At 44.4% G+C, this 21,584-nt stretch overlaps 2 protein-coding genes across 4 annotated transcripts; one reads left to right on the top strand and one right to left on the bottom strand.

Moving 5' to 3' along the window:
- Positions 1-848: 848 nt before the first annotated feature.
- On the bottom strand, positions 849-11,250 carry LOC311357226 (forkhead box protein P4-like). 2 transcript variants are annotated; one of them, XM_084477137.1, is made up of 15 exons: positions 11,139-11,250; positions 8,125-8,209; positions 7,648-7,707; positions 7,111-7,219; positions 6,446-6,596; positions 5,801-5,896; positions 5,436-5,523; positions 4,652-4,789; positions 3,641-3,818; positions 3,395-3,465; positions 3,177-3,278; positions 2,952-3,073; positions 2,146-2,215; positions 1,662-1,768; positions 849-1,556 (listed from the first exon to the last, which is right to left on the bottom strand). In XM_084477137.1, exons 2-15 carry the CDS (start codon positions 8,206-8,208, stop codon positions 1,472-1,474), a joined length of 1,461 nt encoding a protein of 486 aa, XP_084333263.1. In that variant the 5' UTR covers position 8,209; positions 11,139-11,250; the 3' UTR covers positions 849-1,471. The 2 variants fall into 2 exon arrangements, with proteins under 2 accessions (XP_084333263.1, XP_084333264.1); XM_084477138.1 differs by lacking the exon at positions 7,648-7,707.
- A 2,889-nt stretch (positions 11,251-14,139) lies between these two features.
- On the top strand, positions 14,140-20,895 carry LOC311357206 (uncharacterized protein). Of its 2 annotated transcripts, none has more exons than XM_084477110.1 (5): positions 14,140-14,644; positions 15,528-15,571; positions 16,205-16,275; positions 16,369-16,448; positions 17,023-20,895. In XM_084477110.1, the coding sequence occupies exons 1-5, from the start codon at positions 14,609-14,611 to the stop codon at positions 20,164-20,166; spliced, it is 3,375 nt and encodes a 1,124-aa protein (XP_084333236.1). In that variant the 5' UTR covers positions 14,140-14,608; the 3' UTR covers positions 20,167-20,895. The 2 variants fall into 2 exon arrangements, with proteins under 2 accessions (XP_084333236.1, XP_084333237.1); XM_084477111.1 differs by having other exon boundaries at positions 14,572-14,644; positions 15,528-15,612.
- The last annotated feature ends 689 nt before the right edge of the window (positions 20,896-21,584 follow it).

Genomic DNA, 21,584 nt, shown 5'->3' with positions numbered 1-21,584 from the left:
GTATTTGTCAAAGTCTTAAAGTACGGACAACACTCCAATATTCGATTGGAATTTTTTTTTTGAGTCAATATTCAATATTCACTCAATATTATGTTTAACTAACAACACCAGATGTAGCACCCTTCTCAATCAGCCTATATAGGCCTACATTGAGCCCATGAAAGACAAAAATCAAGCAGCGTCGCAAATATCTGATTGTTCAATGTGGACTATATGAATACATTAGACGCAGACTACTCCACTGTTGTTATGATGTCCTGATGGGGAGATCACGAACAGAGAGCGACCCTCTTGGCGGGGATGTTGACTAAATGTTGTCACCGCGCTGTGTTGAAAACATGTTGACTCGCGCGTCTCGCGATGAGTCTGTGGCACATCAAAGCACTGCGTTAAGTGAAGCTGTTCAAGTTGTCGCTCGGCGCGCTAACTTTCGACGGGTAAACACGCCGACGCGCGGGAGAGGTAATCAGAAAATGTCACCTAAATGGGCTGACACGGTATCAAAGCAAGCCTAAATCTAACTCTTTATCAGCTGAGACAATTACTGACACTGATGCTCAACAAGAGACTGAGGAAAATAAGATTTAGTCGCTTGAAATGTCGGGCGCTTTGTTGCGTTGTTTGCTGGTGAAAGATCTTTTGGTTTTCTTCACATGATGCGAGACAAGGTGGGGAAGAGAATCGCTCTGGGAAGGGGGATGGCGAACTAACTCTTATAAACGGCAACAAAAAAATAGTTATAACATAACTGTATGCTTAAATGTACATTATTCTGCTCTATAGCAAATAGATAGGTGACATATTTGTAATAGCAACAGCCTTTTATGTTTTAAGCATGTCATATTTTAATGTTTTACACACAGTATGTTTTACAAAAAACAACCACTTGAATGTGTGGCAAATGCATTTATATATTGATTACAATGTAATAACCAACTTTGCATGTACAAAAACAGAAGAAACCTTCGTAAATCCAAATTAATGTTTCAATTGAGGCACAATAAATGAATATAAATGCATTGTATAATCTTAAAACAGTTTACAACGGCTGTGTGTGACAGATACACACTACTCTACTCCCCGTAGAGCAGAGTTGATTAAATAGTTCGTTTGAGACATCTTAATATTGGTTTCTAGATACAAATACATTATAAGAACATTACAGCACACTGTACATATATCTTCAGATAATTGTGTTTATCTGAAACTTCACAACATTACAGAATATTTTATCAAGCATTTACCTTTGCTAACGGACTATACACATTGTGATCCATGACATGTTCTCGCCTGGATTACTGCTATCAAACTGGTATCAAACACATCCAGGTCAAAGGTCAAATTAAAGCCATCGAAATCATTCAGAAGAATACAAATAATAACAACGATTACAGACTCCACCCCTGCTGACCGTCAACATCTTTTATGCACTTTGTTTGCTTTGTTGTCTTTGCTTTAACATTGCAAGGGGTCAGGGGTCATTCGGGGTCAAACAGGGGCTGGGTGACCCCAGATCCTCTTCTGAACTCAGCACCTCCTCCTTCATGAAGCGGGGTCTGTAAAACACCACAGTGGGACACATTTTAAATCAGGCTCCAGTTGCATACAGCACTCCTATACGATGATACAAATGGTGTTTCCACGGGACTGCAGGCTCTTACTGCTGGCCCTGTGAGGAGCAGAGGGTGGTCTCCGCGTCCCTCTCACTGTGTCCCCCTGAACCTCTGGTGCACTGCACCCCAGGTAGGGGCGGCTCAACAACGGCCGTCTGGAAAGATTGAGAGTAGAGTTGAGTAGAGTACAGTAGAGACGGAGAGTAGAATAGAGTAGAATTAAACAGGGTAGGGTAGGTAGATTACAGTAGGGGGTAGAATAGGGTACCATAAAGTAGAATTAGGGTAGGGCAGGTAGAGTACAGCAGGGTATAGGGCAGTATAGGGTAGGGTATATGGTAGAATAGGATAGGGTTGGCAGAGTACAGCAGGGTATAGGGTAGAATAGGGTATAGGGTAAAGCAGAGTATGGTGGTGTAGAGTAGAGTGATCAAGAGAAGGACACAGTGCAGTAGAGCACAGCAGAGTCCAATGCAAAGCAGTGAGTGACTGAAGCACACGGACCAGAGGGGTATGCGCGGCACCCACTCACCTGTAGACCCACACCTGAGGTGGACCCCAAGGCCCGACTGGAGGACACGGGTTTCATCGTAGATGGACTTCTGCCCAGAGAAAAACCAAACAATTAGAGAATAGGACAGTGTTGCCGCCAAATTTGAATAAACATGATAATCAACACATTCGAATCAGATTCCAAGAAAAAATCCCATAAAAGTTGGACCAAATTACTTAAATGGACATTTGTGCTATTTTTCTGGGAAATGTTGTAATCTAAGAATGGTTAACGGTTCCCCTTTGCGATGGAAAATCCATATGGTTACTTTAGATTATTTGTGCTTTTGAGTTATCTAGCCACCCCCTTTTATCTAGTCCCACTTTTTTGTCAGTTGTTGGTTGTTGTTGGTTTTTTGTTAAGCTTTTGCCTAGCGTGACCCGGTCACAAGAAAGCAGTGACACCCTGTTGCATACATCTGCTTGATGAGAACACAGGCAACTCTGTCCTCAATATTTCCCTCCTCTTTGACGTAAGGACAGTTGTATTGCTGGGATGGGTTGAAACTGGGGTGGAAGGGTCTGTGAAACTGTATTCTGGGCTCACTCTGCTAGAGAGGAGGCTAGTGTGTGCATTTAAATAGGTAGCTACAACGTTTTTTGCCTTTGGAGGTCTCATCCGTCCTAGACCCAATATCCCACAAAGGAATTGCCACGACACCTTTAAGCCAGATTCCTAACCCATACCACCTCCTTAGAGACATTCATCTAAAGTCACTGTAAGCCACTTCAGTGTAAAAGCATCTGCTAAAGGACCAAAGGCAAATGAAGTCCATGGAACGGTACCCGGTCATCTTCTGGGACCTCCTCCTCTGGAACTCCACCTCGTCCACCGTCCACACGGCTCCCTTCACGTTCTCCACCCGCACGAAACATTTGTGGAGGCTCAGATTGTGTCGCACAGCATTCTGGGGAAATCCAATAAAAGCGCCCATTCGAAAAAGTTGAGTTAAATCATCAAAGAAAAGAGTTATTCAACTGGGATACGAGGCTGTTGAAGGTTTAAGCTACCTTCCACGTCGCAGCGTTTCGCCGGAAATATGCAAATGTGCACATGAACCAGTTGTATATCTCGTTGAGTGTCAACTGCTTTTCTGATGCTGTCATTATAGCCTGGAAGAAGTACAGTTTGAGATCAGATGAAGCTCCCGGTATGACCGTATGTCATGTGCACTTGTCAAGTATTGTTAGTTGTGATTGAGAAAGTAAAACAGTATCTTATATTATACCTGTCTTATCAGGGTTGCGTAGGTAAAAGGTGGTCTGATGTCAGTATTCCTGTACAGCTCAAACTCATCCTCTAAAAAGCAGAAATAATTTGAGGTTTGATTGAAAATCATCCAGTGTATATTTCTCTTCTCTTCGAATAAATGTATTACATAAAGATAATAAGAGCTTTTCTAAATACTCAAAGCTAAGACACAGACAGTAATAATTATAGAATCTATAACATTTTCGGACAATTCATTTTTTACCAGAGGACAAAGATGACAGAGACGGCCGATGCAATCTCCTCATGGCCCCCAAGCCGGCCAGTGTCCGGGTGGGCGACCCCCCGCCCAAGCCGGCCAGCCCCAGGGATGGAGCTCCGACAGAGGGGGCCGTCTCCTGGAGGCTGGGACAAGGTGAGCTGCTGGAGACGGTGGTTCTGGGCTGAATGAACACAGAGAAAGGGAACAGAGAGAGTGACGGGGAAGTGACGGACGGTCAATCTCAGATTTGTTTTAAAGAACAGTTTCGGGCTCAAGATGCCGTCGGTGAACCAGACGGAAAACAAGGGAGATTGTCAACAGCGTGTAACGCAGCGATTGGATCCGCCTCGGAGTGTGAGTCCACTAATTTGCTTGGAAGAGGGAAGCCAATCATGGCTAATTACAGGGTGAAATTGTTTGGCGAGTTTTTGATTATGGTGCAGTGTTTGGTAGATTAACCGATCATTAGTTATCCCATTATCCTGCTTTGTCTTTTGTGTTCCATCTGAACACACACACACACAGGCAAACATCTGGCAACAACAGCTGGAAACCAAGCCAGTGTCACTTTGAGGCCATTGCCATCCTCCATCATCCTCAAAGTGCGATGGAAAAGTGAGTATCTGTGTGTATATTTGCGTGGTATGGTTCAGGGTCACAAAGACGCAAAATACAGATTTTAAAAGCAATAGCTGAAAAATGTCAAATGTTTGTGACCCTCATCTCATGCAGGTGTGTGCGGTCACAGAAACAACATCCATCGCGTGGCCTATTCCGCACGAGTCATCGAACTGTGAGAGGAATACGAGTCCAAAATAATGTGTTCACGTGGTGTGGTGTAGATGGTGGAAGAAAATGGGTTATTATTTATATTATTTCAGCGGGGTGTGTTTATCACAAAGGTAAGCCTCATCTCCGAAGAAGCATGGAATTCACTTCATGGCCCATTTGCTTTTTGCCTTCCCCAAGTTCTGTTGTCCAACAGAACTCCTGAACACCCCGTCCCAGCTCTACCTGTGGACTGAACGGGTCATCGGACGTTTCAGGTTGAGGCGAGAGGACGCCCACAGGTGCTGCCAGAGAGAGGGCAACCAAAGGTGGCAGGTGGAGATGGGCCATCATCGCCTGGAGACGTTCCCGTTCTCTAGAGAGCTGTTGATAGTAGACAAGTAGACCACGTTGATACCTTTGAGCTATAAAATATTCCTCAGAAATCATGTGGTAGAGATCTTCATTCCAGGGACCAAACGTGAGAAGACTTCTTTAAAGCCTTTTGATTTAATTTTGTCAAAACAAGCGGCGACAGTAAGAGTTGATTCGTCAAGACTTTGTGATTGTTGTTCGAGTCATGAACATCATTTGAGCACTTTGATAGCGTTCCTCACTTTATCCTATGATAGTCTTCAGTATTTTGGGTGTATAAACTGAGGTAGCCGAGCATGGACTGCTTTTCCCATCAAACAGTGTGTGAAGCATTCTTAGTTTCATTGTTTTGGATGCACATAGCAAGTTTGATTAAATCTAAGGCATCCCATAATTTTCTGATGACACCTGACCTTTCTCTGTCCAATGAGGGTGGTATCTCTAGAGTTTAATTTAAAAGTGTATTTAAAATTATACAATATCTTGAAATATTCAATGCTACAGATTGGGCCATGCTATGCAAACAGACAGACGGACATAGGGAGTAACAGGATTGATGGAGGTTAGGCTGGACTGACAGACGGACATAGGGAGGGACAGGATTCATTTGAGGTTATGATGGGCGGATGGACGGATGAATGGGAGTCCTGCTAACCTGGAAGTCTAACTGCTGGACCACTTGCATCTGGACGCGACACTGGGCGGTGGTCCGGTCGTCCAGGGTGTGTTCACTCACCAGGTGCCTGGGAACATGAACATATGGGGTCCATGTGAGTAGGCCCAATAAAAAGCCACTGGACGCTTCACGAAACTTTGTACCAAGCAATGGACAAACAACAAAGGAAAAAAACAAAAGGAAAATTCTGCTTCAATAAGAACCTGGAATTTTATTTACAAATGGACAAGGCATTTATTTTGGTGCAGGTGTCAGGATTAAAAATGAAAAATACAAATCTAGAATAAAAAAATAGGTATTAATCAGGATAATGTAAAAAAAAAAAAAAACTTAAATGAACCTACTTGAGAAAGTGGCTGATGCTCTCGCACACAAACTCACAGCCAGGCCAGTTGCACAGACCTTGAGCGTAGAGATGGTGTGAGGCTGCTTCACCGCCACTGAGAGGAGGGGAGGGAAAGGATGTGTCATGGAAATGATGGAGGAATCAGAATCAAGGTTAACAAGGCCCCAACATTGCATTGACATTAACACAGCCAATACTCATATGGGGTTCAACTTCAGGTCTAAAAGGTTCTGGGTTTGATCCCCATGTCCTTAGAGCCAGAAGTCTAACTCCTACCTCTCCTTAATGAACTGTAAGTCACTCAAATTACGAAATATAAGGCACTATTTGTTTTCTCTTTAGGCAGTGGAGGGGAAGCATAAAGGATTATTACCTAACGTGTATCTTTTGATTTGGTACTAAACTTTTCTCACTTGCCTTGTTGGTAGAAAAGTGGCAAACAAAATACAACAAAACAAAACATGTTCCCAAGGGGAATTAAATACGTAGTCTACCATAATAGCAAACAAACACCTCTGGCTTTTCAAAGAATTGGAGGAACCATTTTTTGTTCACAAGAGTGACACACCTTTGATGTTTAGGAAAAGGCAACAACAGCTGCCTTCTTGAAATCCCTTTCACACTGAGAACACGCAGAACGTACCATTCTGTGGGGAGAGGGGAGGGAGATCGTGGGTTGTTGATCTTGGTCGCTGGGATTTTGATTGGGTATGCGGGGTATGTGGTCCAGTCCTTCTTGGTGCTTTTATCTTCTCGTAGGCTGTTGATCAACTCCTTCCATATCTGGTGGACCTCTGTAGAAAAGAAATGCAATCTTTAACACTACCATAATACTCATATAATATTTCTATTATATTACTATTCTGCCTGTGGTCACAGGTCTTCCTGGGCAAAAATAGGCTGTTCCCCAGCCCAGAGGTTCTTGGTTCAAACCCCAATGTCCACTGTCCTGTTGGCATCCTTGATAACCTGCCTAAATAACTGCAACCAGCTCCTTAATTACATGGAGCTAACTATTAAATGTCAATACACAAGGATAGAAAAAAATAAAGTCTCAAGATCTGCTCTTAATAGTAAATAGAAAAAATCGAAAGTACATTTTTCCTTCACTAATTTCCATTACCAGGGTCCAATCCTATACAGCCATTCTCACACATGTCCTCCGTATTTTTGCAGCATTTGTATATCAGGAGATCCGACCCTGAGGGTGATTCACTTGCAAGGGGCGTATACGAAATCATGTTAGACCAAGGCAAACGCAAACCACGCCTCAAAGCAGGTTTGAGATGAACGGGGAGAGGGGCGGACCTTGGGGGGCTGCCGGGCAGGGGGGGGTCGGCCTCTGCAGAGCCAGGAGCTGCTGCTGATACTGCTGCAGTCGGAGGAGCTGCTGGAACATCAGCTGTGGTGAAGAGACCTGAGAGAGAGAGAGAGAGAGAGAGAGAGAGAGAGAGAGAGAGAGAGAGAGAGAGAGAGAGAGAGAGAGAACAAGAAGGGTCAGGGATACGGGATCTGTCTCCTTTGCCCCCTCTCTCCCTCCCTCCCTTTCTCTTTTCCTCTCAATCTAGCCCTCTCTCTCTCTCTCGCGCCGATCTACAAAGTTCAAACAACAGCGCTGTAGCGTCGACCGTTCCATTGAGACCAAGTTAAAAACTAAAAGCTGTAGTGGTGATGGTGTTTTACACCCAGCTGGAAGGTTCCATCCCCTGTGACCGCAGCCACCCACCTGGGTATCCCTACGTGGCTCCCTCATCTATATACCGCCAATGTGGATAACAATGCTGTACTAGTAACCCTAGTTACAATGAATACGCATGTGAGAGGTCACCATGAGTGATGTCATACCTCCTTAACCTTCTTGTGGGGCAGCTGAAGTTGGAGCTGAAGTTGTTGTTTCTTGTAAAGCTTAAAAAAAAAAAAAAAGAAAGTGTCGACCGCAAAATTGTAAAATGTAAGTCAATATAACAACAAACCAAATTTCAAGTGACCAAACAGGGCCTGCGTGTCCCTAGGGTTTCTGACTTAAGGCTTAGTTATGGTTTCCACGTCGACACAACGCAAAGGGGGTTTACGGACCCCTTACGTCCTCTCGCTGACCTCTCATCCGACGCAGAACCAACACAGGTTCACGCCTGCGTGGTCCGACTGCGTTGCGTCGACGTGGAACCATCATCAAGCCCTTTACAGTACGATCAAATAAAAAAAACTGTACAGGTGCCCAAACACGATCTACGGGTCCCCCCAGTATTCCCTATGCACAGTATTAGTATGAATCCCAGGTTCACCATGGCGCGTGTAGCTGGGCTGTGGGGGACGGAGTACCTGTTGGAGGAGAAGGGCTTGCTGTTGGAGCAGAGACTGCAGCTGAGTGGCAGAGAGAGTCTGCTGCGCCGGCTGTGGAGCCATCCTGTAGACACAGACGAGCAGATGGAACCAGAGTTGACATCACAGCAGGACTCCAGACGTACAGGGGTAAGGGTGTTCGACTCGCAGCCCAACGGTACTGGGTTGGATCCCTGATCCTTGAGTAAGAAGCCTAACCTAGCCTAGTCTTAATGATAATGAAGTCACTGTACGTCAATTATAATACTGTCTGCTAAACCATTTAAAGGTGCAGTAGGTAAGATTAAAGGGTTATTATTTCTGTTGTTTGTGAAATTGCAGAGCAGTCCTGCAGCTAAAAGTGGGTGAAATGCGCTGTGAGAATATCTGTTTGGAGTTGTCTACCTCTGTGATCTAGATTTTACACTGCACCTGGCTCATTTCTGATCAATCAGGCCATCTCTTCCCTGATTGGTTCAGGGAATCGATCTTCCCTGCCAATCACAAGTATGCGAAGTGCAACACATATCAATGGCAAGGAAAGGATTGATTTTTGGTTGTTTAGCTCCAAAATCCTGCTCTCTTCCTCATGTTTATGCCCTCTCTCTCTCTTTAATACTCTTATCGAGAGCAACTTTAAATAAATAAATCAGATCAACGCAAAATCTGATCACAAATATTAAATCAAATTGGACTGAATAAACCCTTACTAATATGAAATTAGATCTATACGGCTGTACTGGAGAGTTCAGAGTAGCCGAATCAGAAGCTATTTCTTTCTAATTATTGGAAAGAATGAACCATAGCGGAGGTCTGAGTGAGGAAATATTAGCCATGCACAGAGTACTAAATTAAAGAAAACACACACACACACACACACACACACACACACACACACACACACACACACACACACACACACACACACACACACACACACACACACACACACACACACACACACACACACACCTGCATTAAACCCTTGCCCTTGACTGCAGATGCCCACCGTCCAATTACGAGCGAGCGTTGTCGAGCCATTGTGTACACGGCCAGGGGAGGTTGTGTCATTGACCCCGGACGAGACGCCTGATTGGCCAAGCAGTTAATTAGCACCGCCATTACATGCTTGTTGTGACTCCTAATTGAAGTTTATGGGTATTAATGCAAACACCCACAGAATATGAAACGATGTGCAGTGCTAATAATGAGCATGGTTCCCCGAGCCAGACGCCGATCTCTTTAACGCAGGAGGACATTGACCAGTCTGTTGAGTCTGAAACAACTCTTCACACGTGGACCCTTTTCCAGCCATTCTTTGCAAAGCATTATCAATGTAGGGTTAAGGCTAACCCTCGTGGCTATCATTATGAGCATTATTATTATTATTATCTGCTTTTAGAAAAAAAAATGGCCATACTCTTTTTTGGCTTCACAGGGCCAGTGAGGAGCACACACACACACACACACACACACACACACACACACACACACACACACACACACCAATGAAGGATGGAGAATGGAGAAGGGACAAGAGGAGGAGACGACCAGAGGAGACGGCCAGAGGATGGTCCATCCTCGCTGAGGTGTGCCGTGGTTCATTGACCCCCCCCCACCCCCCTCCCTGATTAAGATTACCCAGCGCAGAATCGTGACAGACAACCATAAAATGATGTTGGGGGTCGTAGTTATTCCCCTCTTACACACTCATCGACTTGGAACAATTATCCCTCCTCCTCCTCCTCCTCCTCCTCTTCCTCACTCACCCGCCCTCACCTCCCCTCCCCCCCCCCCCCCCCTCCCCACCTACTGATAACGAAAGACAAACAAGAGCTCTGTGTCACCACCACCCCCCCCCCCCTCCCCCCTGTCCCAGCCTCTGTCACCAGAGTGTGCAGTGTCTGCAATGCCTGTGTCCCATCACGTGAGACCCCCCCCCCCCCCACTCGTCGCTAGGAGGGGCTTCCTCCCCCAACATCTGTCTCCCTGACGCCCCTTCTATTTTCTGCACTCGTGAACGGGAGGAAGAGGAGGAGGAGGAGGAGGAAGTGGAAAATGAAGAAGATACCTGCTTACGCCGAGTGTTGGAGCTCACTTAGTCACGCGTCCCCATTAGCTTCTCTCTCTCTCTCTCTCTCTCTCTCTCTCTCTCACGCTCTCTCTCTCTCTTTCTCTTACTATCACTTTATCTCCCTCACTCACTGACAATTTCTTACCGTCTATCTCTTTATCGCTCTCTCTCTCTCTCTCTGCATGCGTGACTTAGAAGACTATTTTTATTTATTCCTCCATTTCCCATAGGACGGAGGAGAGGGTAAAGACAGAGCCAAGAGTCTACTAAAGTATTTCTTGACAAAAGGACAAAGAGAAAAAAACACCAGGTATGAGGTGGCAAAGCATGAGAGGGTTAAGAGCAAACAATTTCATGGGTGTGAGGGACAAAACACTAATTAACTCACTCAAGGTTAAAAAACATAGAACAGGTAACCAATAAACAGGCAACCAATCAATACACTGGAACAACCAACATGTGTACAGTTTTCAGACTTTCCACAGTTTTCCCCACAGATAAGAAAGTAAACTTTAGAAAATGCATGGGCTGTAAATAATTGTTATCCAGCAGAATATACTATACATGCATTTGTGGTTAAATCTAAATAAAAGGTGCATGTGATGTGCGCCTGAAACAAGACCTGCAATGCTAGTTTTGGTCTGTAAATAATTACCCATGTATGAATGGTATTTGTCAAACACAACCTTCGAGTTTGTGAGAGGTAACGTGTATGCTATGCATACAAAAGCAACATGACAACTTATACACACATTGAGCATGCACCACATCTTGCGCACATTTCACCAAAATGTGAGAACCATAGACAAAAAACTTCACCGAAGGCAGAAAACTTTTCAAAATGACCACAGAAGACAATCAGTACAATAAAATAACTTTTCTGCTGCAGTAACAGCCACTCTGCCTGTCTGCCTAAGAAGTATATTATTAATACACTAACCTTGTTGATGAATAGAAGTCTTTGCAGGCAGTAAATGGTGTGCTGCTCTCTCTCTCTCTTTCTCTCTCTGTGTGTGTCTCTCTCTCTCCTTACGTGGATCCTTCTCAGTGAGGAAGAGTAACGGGCTGACATTAGATGTGCATGCACCTGAGGGGGGTGGAGCCACTGAGTCCAGAGTGACAGCTGATAAGCGCAGCAAGACAACCATTTAATGAGGAGGCTACACGTTTTCAGACCATTAACACTAACTAGGTAACCAGTAGCCACCTGACTTTTATAACAGACCAGTTGGGACATAAGATTCACATTATTAACCAGGGCTCCCCAATTAAATGTGTTTTATATTTGTAAATTGTTAAATTATAATAAATCCGAAGATAACAAAATAACAATGATAATGTTTATTTATATATCACCTTTCATACAATAAATACATTTCAAAGTGCTTTAAATAAGTGGCATAAAAAAAGCAATGGTTGATTCAAAAACATAATATACATAGATATACATAATACAAAAAAGAACAAATCTAGCAAGTCTAACACTGGATCACACATTTTCACTAAATCATGGTTCTGAAGTGTATTGAATATTCAACTTAAACTGTTGTGTTGATTTAATTTATCCAAGACCGTTCACACACATTGATGTGTTGAAGAAGTGTTTACTGACGCTGATGATTTTTATTCTATAAACAACGATCTGCAAACTTCTATTCTTAGTGCAGAAAAACAGGCGACACAGCCGGCACAAAGCCCAAAGGACACTTTAGAAGACAAACTGATACACCTGCATAAACAGGCACAACTTAATCCCTATCTAGACTGAGGAGTTTTAAATGTGTTGACAAGTGTGGCGCTCTGTGACTTTATTTAGATGCACTGTACTTACATACCCTGGAGTTTTGGAAAGATAACATCATTTCATAAAACAGCATAAAAGGAACTGCGCGACTGCCTTTCTGTCAAGGCATTCGGGTAAAGGAGTTGGTTAAGGGAAGGCCCACATAGTATTTCAGTGGAAATGTGGAATACATGGGGTGACAACTTCAGCTCTAATACTAAAGGAGAGTCCGAGGAAGGCCTCAGTTTTCCTGTAGGAGAGTCAACACAAGCGTCCTGTTCAGGAAAGTAAACATTCAGCCTCATTCAATGTACTCTTCTGATGACATTATGAAATAATATAGAATGTAATCGTTCTTTTTATGTGCCTCTCTTCAAATAGGATGAGTTGTTTTAGATTGTGTTACAAAGGTAACTCTGCCACCTGCTGGCGAGGTGTTCATCTGCACTTTTGATGCGTCAAAAATCGAATCAAACAACATTCATTGATTACCTCCGACACTGTCTATAAAATATACAATCTCATTTTACACTCATTTATTTGTTTATGTTTTTTTTAGAGGCTTAAACGCTGAATGCCTTTTTTTTTTATCCAGCTTTGTGTGTCAGCTATTTTACGACACGTCTGAAGACGGGTCAGTGACGACAGCAGACAGGCAGAGGAGAGAAGCGCCATCGAGGTGTCGGGGGATCGTGTTTCACGTGACTCCCTCAGCCCCCCCCCCCCCGGCAGAGCTATGCGTCCCTCAGCCTCACAATTTGGTGGGGTCAGAGGTCAAGCATGATGGTTAAGCCCTGAAATACAGCCGAGTCATGTGAGCGGGTCGCGTGACGCCACAGGCTCGAACGTTACAGGGTGCCCCACTAACACCTGCGACCACAGGGATTCCTGGAGGGCCGTGACGGTCCAGAATGCCGATCCTCTTTAGACTCTCTAGATTCCTGCAGAGCACCAGTGTTTTCTGACAGTGCGTCCCTGGAGGAAGGTATCAGCTCCATGTCCAGAGCCCTATCATGCCATCATACCTCCCTCTCTCTCTCCCGTCTCTCAGGTTATATTTCGTCATTGAGCAGAAACTTTTACCTGAAGTGACGTACAAGTGAAGCAGAGAATAGTTCACTTTTTTGAGAAGAACAGACCAGCAGGGAGCTCTGTAGCTCTTCACACTGTCGCTCAGCGCCCTGCAACAGGTGATGACTGAGAGGCTGTGGAGAACAATGAGTTGTTCTCCATTACATCTTATAATAAACTTTTTGTTGTGTTGTGTCATATTACAGCTGGACTGTGAGTGTGACTGTGATGTCCTTCCTGTGGTCATGTAAACTATCTTGGTAGTTTTTAATATACCGACCTTTGCATTACCATTTATTGATTTGTTAATCTAGCTTATTTACGCATCTGATATGCAAGGCTGACCTCACAATGATTGTGAACCTTCTCTTCTCTAAAAACTGCATAGAATGTACCGGAATTTCATTGCCCTTTCATACTTAACCCGTGACCGTTAAAAATAGGCCGGATTCACCAGGCGACAACTCGAGTTTATAGACAGATCACAGAACTATCTGAAGTATGTGGTCTCCTGGAGTCGCAGAGGTAAAAAAATCATGTATAATCCTTCAAACATCGTCAAATGTAAGTTTAGTGCTAAGATATATACAAAAATGAAACAAAAAACGATCTTCGTTGTCTCCACAAGACCCGGACGCTACTGTTCACAGCTCCAGCCCTCTCTGTCCTATATATAGTGTTGGCCCACGCTACAATGCCATCTGTAACTGGACTCTGTGTATTAAGTCACAGCATGCTGAATGTCATCTGCCAGAAGTAGAGCCGCTGCACTCTGACTCCCTCGCTCTCTCTGAGAGCCTGGCCCTCATGGAGTCTGCAGTGGTGGAACCGAGAAACTTTAGGCCCACTAACCTCTTAGAAGTGCCGGGCCTGGGCTTCAAACCACTGGACTCAGACGATGACGACTGGGAGGAGGTCATCGGCATCAGGCCCAAGTCTTCCCCTCTCCCGCGGAGGAAGACGTCCACGTCCGAGGACGAGTGTGACGAGGCCCCGCACGAGCCCACATTGCCTGGCACCCGCAGGGTGAGCTTCGCGGACGCCAAGGGTCTCCGCTTGGTGCTGGTCAAGGAATTCGACAGCCGGGACTTCCCTAAGCCCCCGGGCTATGACGAGGGGCAGGCGGAAGGGCCGGACGTGGAGCGGTACTCCTACGACCTGTCCTTCCCCAGCCCTCTCCCGGACTCTCTGGAGGAGCTGGGAAAGAGGGTGAGGGAACAGAAGTTAGAGCTGGAGTCCATCGCGCTCCTCCCTGGGACAACGGCACTGAGAGGGGTGGTGCGCGTCCTCAACGTCTCCTTCGACAAGACGGTGTTTGTCCGCACGAGTTTAGACGCCTGGGCCAGCCACTTTGACCTGCTGGCGGAGTACATGGAAGGTGATGGAGTGACAGACTGCTTTTCATTCAAGCTGACCCTGGTTCCCCCGTTCGACGAGCGGGGAGCCAGGGTGGACTTCTGCCTGCGATACGAGACGCCGGTGGGGATCTTCTGGGCCAACAACGACGGCAAGAACTATGTGCTGTTCTGCCACCAGAGAGAAAAGGAAGAGGATGAATGTGTGTGCAAGAAAAGTTGTCTAAAGGCCGCAAGGTGGGTGCTGTCGCTGAAGCTATGCCCCGATCGATTGTATCAGAGGCTGGCTAGTGTGTGTGTGTGTGTGTGTGTGTGTGTGTGTGTGTGTGTGTGTGTGTGTGTGTGTGTGTTTGTGTTTGTGTTTGTGTTTGTTTGTGTGTGTGTGTGTGTGTGTATGTGTGGGCACATTGGTATTTGTGAGTGTGCTGGCTGGGGGGACGTGAGGTGTGAGGCAAGACGGATTTGATGGAGAGCAGGACGGCATGTACTTCTTCTGCCCCCTCCCTGCCCCACAGATGCCAGGCACAAGCCTTCCTATCAGATTGGGAGGGACTGATTGGATGGCGTCTATATGTGCTATAGATGTGCTACTTCTACTACTGTGCTACACTCACATGCAAGACCAACGATCTTGCGCTCTGTATCAGCTTGTTAGACTACTTTGGCTGCTTCCCCTTGGTTAGAAATGCCCTTATTATATAGTCCCATGACAAACTGTCCTGGCGTAAGTGTTCCTATTAAGCCCATGTAAGTGTATATTTGTGCAAATTTGACTGGGCCTTAAATGGGAGTGTAAGGAAGAAGCACATTGCAACTTGATATGAGAATAAGTAAAGTTTTAAACTTTGGGGTTGTTCAATGAAATGTCCTTTTTTTTTATCCATTTTTATTGCAATTATTGTGATTGAAAAAGGTGATTGATCGCACCATTTTCTTACTTAGGATTCACGCTATGTTAGCATTTCTCTGCAGCATGAATCGGCAGTACACCGGCCAGGGTTGACTACCTGCCTGTGTGTTTTAATAAAGGTCTTCATGGGTCGTCCAGAGAGGGGCAACCACTCAGTTCATCACTTTAGCCGTTATGACTTTGACTGATGCATTGCTTTATATCCAACAGGGCGTCTCAACCCCACGGGATCGCAACCCCATGTTGAGGACTAGGTTTGAGGGTTTGGTTACAGGTTCTAACGATTTGTTTCAGGGTACGGGCTTCTTCTCTGGGTTAGGGTTCAGGGTTACGTTTTTGGTTCTAGTGTTTAGGTAAAGTATTAGGGCTTTGTATTTGTTTATAGGGTTTGGCGTCTGGTTCTAGGGTTTTGTTTTAGGGTTAGGGTTTCATTTCTAGCTTCTGTTTTAGGGATCGGTTTTTGGTTCTAGGGTTAAGGTTTCCTCTGGGGATTAATATTTAGTGTCGTTTTAGGGTTTGGTAATCTTCTGAGGATAAGGTTTAAGTGCTGTAAGGTTTTAGGGTTTCCTAATTCAGTTATGTCTCAGGGTTTGGTTTTAGGGTTTAGGTTTTGTATTTTCACACACGCACACGCAAACATGCACACACGCACACCTTAAGGGACACATACAATCAAAGCATTTGTCATTGTAATTTATTTTATTTAACCAAAACCAAATTATGATTTAGATATGCTATTTTGTATTGCCATATGACATTTGTGCTGTTTTAGTTTTATAATACCCGGACAACCGATGGATCTTTTCATCATCATTTATAACCTACGCATGGGATCATATGAATAAGTACCATGTGTCCTTGACTTTATTTAATCATTTCATTCACAGACAGCACTTCACCACTGTTGACAATTCATCGTTGGAGGACAGAGTGCAAACAGTAGAAGAAATTACAACAGGTAATTCTTTGGGACACATTTGGTAAGCTAGTCTATGTTCTCGTCAGACTGTAACTTTCTTCATCAGACTGTAACTATCTGGCTATTTTCCAGCTGTGTCGAAAAATGTAGGTGTCACTCAAGTCCCTGACTCCTGTTCAGCCACTTCAGAGGAGGAGTGTCATAAGTTAAAGGTGAGTTAAAATGGAGTCTCTTCTTTGATTTCAAAATGAAACAAGTTGTTGTTTAAGTTATAAGTGGGAAATTATTTGTGGGAAATGTTATTTTGCAAACATTTTTTCTGCCATGCCATTGTTCCGTCTGCTGTTACCTATCTGTGGTTTCACACATTCAAACATACGAGAGAGAAGGTTGTCCGTGATTATAAGGGGAGTAGGGTGGTAGACCCCTAGGCAGAATGCCACACGCCTTATATTTAGAGCAGTGAATCAAAGCGTACCAGTTGAATCCTGATGACACAGGAGCATGTCTTGTTCCAACGATTGGCTGTTGAAACAGTTTGCAGTCTACGGTGTGTGTGTGTGTGTGTACGGAAAAGTTTCAGGTTCAGAGTGATTGACTGACTGAACTTCCCATAAACATATTAAATAAAAGATTTGTATTTCAAAATAAAATTGAATGATCATGTCATGATGTTCAAACATAACAACAGTTCACGCACTCGGCGGAAGCTTCTGAATATCCTCCCTTTTGACAAAGCATAGCAATCAAAACGAAACTAAATCCATTCATCTCATTGACGTACAGATGGAGCACAGCCAGAAGAATGCCAGCAGAAAGAGTCGGCGCAGGGCGGCACGGCAGGCAAAGCTGAAGGACCTATTCTCTCCGAAAGATCCCAAACCAGAGCGGGCCAACGAAAATGAAGTGTCACTTTTAGAGCCACCATCAGTCGACAGTACGAGGCAGGGTGAACCCCTGGTGAAGGCGTTTTTGGGCTCTCTGTCGTGTTCCGAAGGCTCTTCCACCGATGCCAAAGGCATCATCTCACCAGCACAGAGCAGAGAATCTTCCAAGGCAGAGAAATCTGAGAGCATCGACACTGTCCAACCTCTGGGTGCAGAAAGGAGAGAGGTGACAGCGACACATGCCAAACAACCACATGTAGAGGAGAACCTGGAACAGAGGCAGCATTCTGCTGCCTTTATAACAGGGGAAACCGGACACAGGCCATTGGAGAGTATGGGACGAGGAGATAATGTCTGTATTGTCGACAACACAGGAGAGGAATCACATAGCGATGCCCGTTTAAAAGAGCACACAGAAGCCCCTGTCAACGCACCCAGCGGCTTTACGTTCGGGACCGTGCTGGCTCCTCTGTATCCCCTGGTGTGTGGCAAGGTGAAAAGTGATAATAGCAACCTGGCTGATCAATTGAAATCAGTGAGAGAACTTTCACGGATGGGAGCCTCTATGGAAAACAGCATGCCGACGGATTCGACTAAAAACGATGAGGAATCTTCGAGGATCAGCACAGATCAGTTCAAGCCTCATGACCGAAAATCAATGAATACTCATCTGAATGATGTTCCTATAGAGGATGGCAAATTGTGTGTAAGTGTGGCTGCAGACACAAGCACAAACCCTACAGACGTCGACCGTCAGGAATCAGAGCATGAATGCACAGAGACACCAAATAATCCCCAGCCTACCACAGATGAAGACATGACTCTTTCAGATGTAAACAAGGAGAAGTTGAACGCATGCACCACCAGAGCGGGTTTAAATCACCAGGGGAACGCTGAAAAAGGCCCTCAGGCCCTTGGGTGTCAGCGGCAGAATCTGTATGAAAAACAAATAATGGAAGATGCAGCAGAGGCTGAAACAGAAGCAGAAGAAGTGTTTTTGGATATGAAGTCGCAATTGAACCCAACGCAGGCACTCTCACAACCAAAAGCCCTGCAGGAAACCACCCCTACTGTGTCACTGCCTCACTTGTCTCCGTTGGTGACAGAGTGTGAAAACAAAGCACTGGAGCAACAGCTCTGCTGTGAGGCGGCGGCGGTAGACTTCATTTGCACAGACGAGTTGAATGAACAGGATGGCGATCCGCCCACTGAGGCTGTGTCAACAACTCATATATACCCGGAACAGGGCAGAGAAAGAGAGCAGCTGGAAGAGCTGGATCCTCAATGTTTTATGGTTCCTGTTATGTTTGAGGCCGCTGATATCGCTGTCGGGGATCAAAGTATCCCAGAGTTGGAAGACGGGCATGGAGGTTCTGCTGTCGATCTCAGCCAAGAGACCCTTAAAACATCACTGGAGGATATTGAAGAACCGGACAACGGAGGGAATGATTCAACAAACAATATAGAGGAAGGGGATATAACACCTACAGTTGAACATGAGGAGGACAGTGTGGATGTATCTGAGTGCATCAAAGTGAATGAAACCTCTTGTACACACCCAGACATGTTGGCTGAAGAAATTGGACTAACTCTGGTCGAACAAACCGTTTGTGTGCAATCAGAGGCTGAACGCTGTGGAAGTGGAAGTGAAGATGCATCCACAAAAAAGGATGACCTCGGGCCACATGAAGAGAGAACCGAGGACAGAAACTGGGAAATGATGGTCGAAGAAGAGGAAAACGATGCATTAGGCGAGGAGGTCATGAGAAAAGAGGTGGATGAAAATGGTGAGAAAGAGAACGACGAGCTGAAAGAAACGCAAACGATCACAGAGCAACAACCTTTGGAGAAGGCGGTCGGGTGTGAAAAGAGAGAGCATACAGAGACAGAGTCTGATGGACAAAAAGGTTTTGGTTCAACTGAAGGGAAAAGCCAAATTGAGGTTGAAACTGTGGAGGAACCCCTCTTTTTGGAAGAACAGGAGGTGGAAGAGAAAAAGGTTGAGAAAGATGCTGATCATGACACAGAGAACCAGCATGATGTATGGGAGGAAATGAGGAACAAAGAGAAGGAAAACCTAGCTGAAACAGACATAGAAACTCCGGTAGAAGTAGAAGATCAGGCAGAGAGGATTTCAGCCAACAAGGATGTTCATGGAGAAGGGGAAGGAGGGATGGCGATGGAGATGGTGGAGGATAGTGTGGACGGAACAGCGGAAGAAGAGCGAAACGAAGAGACAGAGAGGCCAGAGATGGGGTCAGACGCCAGTCAAAAGCAAATGGAGAGCGATCCATCTACACCAGTGAGCAATGTGCATGAGTGTGAGGTAGAAAGGGTAATAGACAAAGAAAACTCACTGAATAATGAAACCACATGTTTCCCGACTGAAATGGAGTTCATCTCAGAAGAAGAGGTGCGAAGCATCACTTACAGATTACACCTCACAAGCGGCCAATCAAAAGCGCTTTCTGAATCATCCCGATGTGGAAGTGATTCGTGGGCTGCAGACAAAGGGTCACGCGTCTCCACCGATGAGCCGGAATGCGACGTAATGGCCGAGGATAGGGAGGTGGACAGCAGCTCCAGTGACTCTCCATCGGATGAAGAGATGGAGTTGTACATGCACCGCCTGCGGGCCGCACCATCCCCCCAAACTCTCAGAAGCTTCCCCAGAGATCGGGGCTCACGTATGGGTAAAAGACTCTCGATAGACGGACCAAAGCTCCTGTCTTCGTCCATGCCATCTATCAGTGAGTCTGTGAATGAGGAACAGCTCGCAAGGATTCTGGACACGCCAGAAAAGAAGGAAGTAGAGAACTTCCAGGCCGACTCTGGACAATTTCCAAGACAGGACAATCAGGAATATGGTATTGCATTCTCTTGCAGTAATATCTTAAAGGCAATGTTATACATCACCATGTGTGCTTTATTTGTAGTTGTTGGATACCATTATGATTTCCTTGCCTGTTTTGCTCTTTACTTGTTGTCCATATTTTGGCTGTATTGCAGAGCAGACAGTCAGCTTGAAACAACAATGTTCTAAACTAGATTATAGGGTGCAATATGAATGTAGAATTTTCATCAGCGGTCACACATATTCTGAGCTTATCAGCGAAACACAGTTTTAAAAACTGAAAAACCCTTTTTACAAGGGTCAGATCACTACTGTAGAGCTGTGTTTGTTTACATCCCTATATTAAAGCTGCAGTAGGTAAGATTTTTTTCTTAAAATGTTGACACATCCACATCCACAATCCCTCATAGTCCGCTGTGAGGGATTTTCCTTCACCAGTAAAGCAGCCGTGCAGGGTTATTCCATTCTAACGTTTCACAACGAAGCTCCGCCTGTTTGTTTTTTTACATACTGCAGCTTTAATCACTGACTTTTGTTTAATAACTTACTTAATCCATGAGTATAAAAAGAAAACCATCCTGATCATGATTTAAGTAAGATATTTTTCACTTTTTGTATGTATCTGATTATTTTAATTTAACTTTGAATTGAACTTTCAGGCCTTGATCTGGAAGTGAATATCCAACTGGTTATTTTAATGTGCTATATATTCCCTGTGGAAGTACATGAATCCAGATAAAAATCCATGCAGTTTTGTCAAAATGCGGTTTCATGACACATTACTCACATTACCCCTTCTGTAACTATTTAACATAGCAATCAGCGGTGTGACGAACCGTAACAGTAATTCCTGTGTCAACTAAGCAAACACTGTGGACCATTGCTAAATTATCAGCATAACTGAGTTGGGTACAATGCAATGTAAATAGGGATGTATTGATATATATAGATGTACTGGTATATGAGGTTGTATCTCCCTAGTTTATATATATATATATATATATATATATATATATATATATGCAATTATTAATGCAAGTCTTTGTTTTAACAACATTATGAATAAATGCTAATGATGCTAATGATGGAAAGGGGAAATCCAGGTTTAGCTAATTAAACCACGCCAATAATCTGTGACCGCTGTCGCTTTAAAGAGACGTACACTCCGCCATTATCAATTAAATGGTAGCCTATATGTAGTTGACAAAGTCATTTTATTATTATTTACGGCAAATAACAGTTCAATAGAGTATTGTAAAAAAGTTCATTAATGGTATTCTGTGGTCTGTGTTTATTCGTGGTTGTGAGAGTAAAGCTAAACCACCACATTGAATAAGTGGTTTTCCAACGTTGGAACCCAAGTATGTGCTGGGAAGAAATGTAATATATATATCTTCGGTGTACCAAAGAATGTCCCTTAAAATAAACTTGCGATTTAGATACTTTGTTTTTTATTCTGTTTTTAGATTAATTTACAACGATAAGGGCTGCAGCTGGACAGCTGGAAAAACGCCTTTACTCTCTGAGGACCCCCAACCAAGGGAAGAATCATCACTCCCACAAGTAAACTAAAGTAGGCTTATGCAAACACATTTTTAAAATAAAAT

The sequence above is a fragment of the Micromesistius poutassou genome, assembly GCF_964030765.1.
Source record: "Micromesistius poutassou genome assembly, chromosome: 13".
Classification (NCBI taxonomy): domain Eukaryota; kingdom Metazoa; phylum Chordata; class Actinopteri; order Gadiformes; family Gadidae; genus Micromesistius; species Micromesistius poutassou.
The sequence above is the reverse complement of the archived record's forward strand: the minus strand, read 5'-3'. Positions and strand labels throughout refer to the sequence as shown.

Coding starts and splice junctions, on each gene's coding strand:
- LOC311357226 (XM_084477137.1), bottom strand. CDS start 8,208: ATGGCTCCACAGCCGGCGCAGCAGACTCTCTCTGCCACTCAGCTGCAG. Junction 4,790..5,435: donor TCCAGCAGTTAGACTTCCAG/GTTAGCAGGACT, acceptor TACTATCAACAG/CTCTCTAGAGAACGGGAACG. Junction 3,466..3,640: donor TCTGTCATCTTTGTCCTCTG/GTAAAAAATGAA, acceptor TCTGCTTTTTAG/AGGATGAGTTTGAGCTGTAC.
- LOC311357206 (XM_084477110.1), top strand. CDS start 14,609: ATGTGTGTGCAAGAAAAGTTGTCTAAAGGCCGCAAG. Junction 15,572..16,204: donor AACCCCATGTTGAGGACTAG/GTTTGAGGGTTT, acceptor TTTCATTCACAG/ACAGCACTTCACCACTGTTG. Junction 16,276..16,368: donor AGTAGAAGAAATTACAACAG/GTAATTCTTTGG, acceptor GCTATTTTCCAG/CTGTGTCGAAAAATGTAGGT.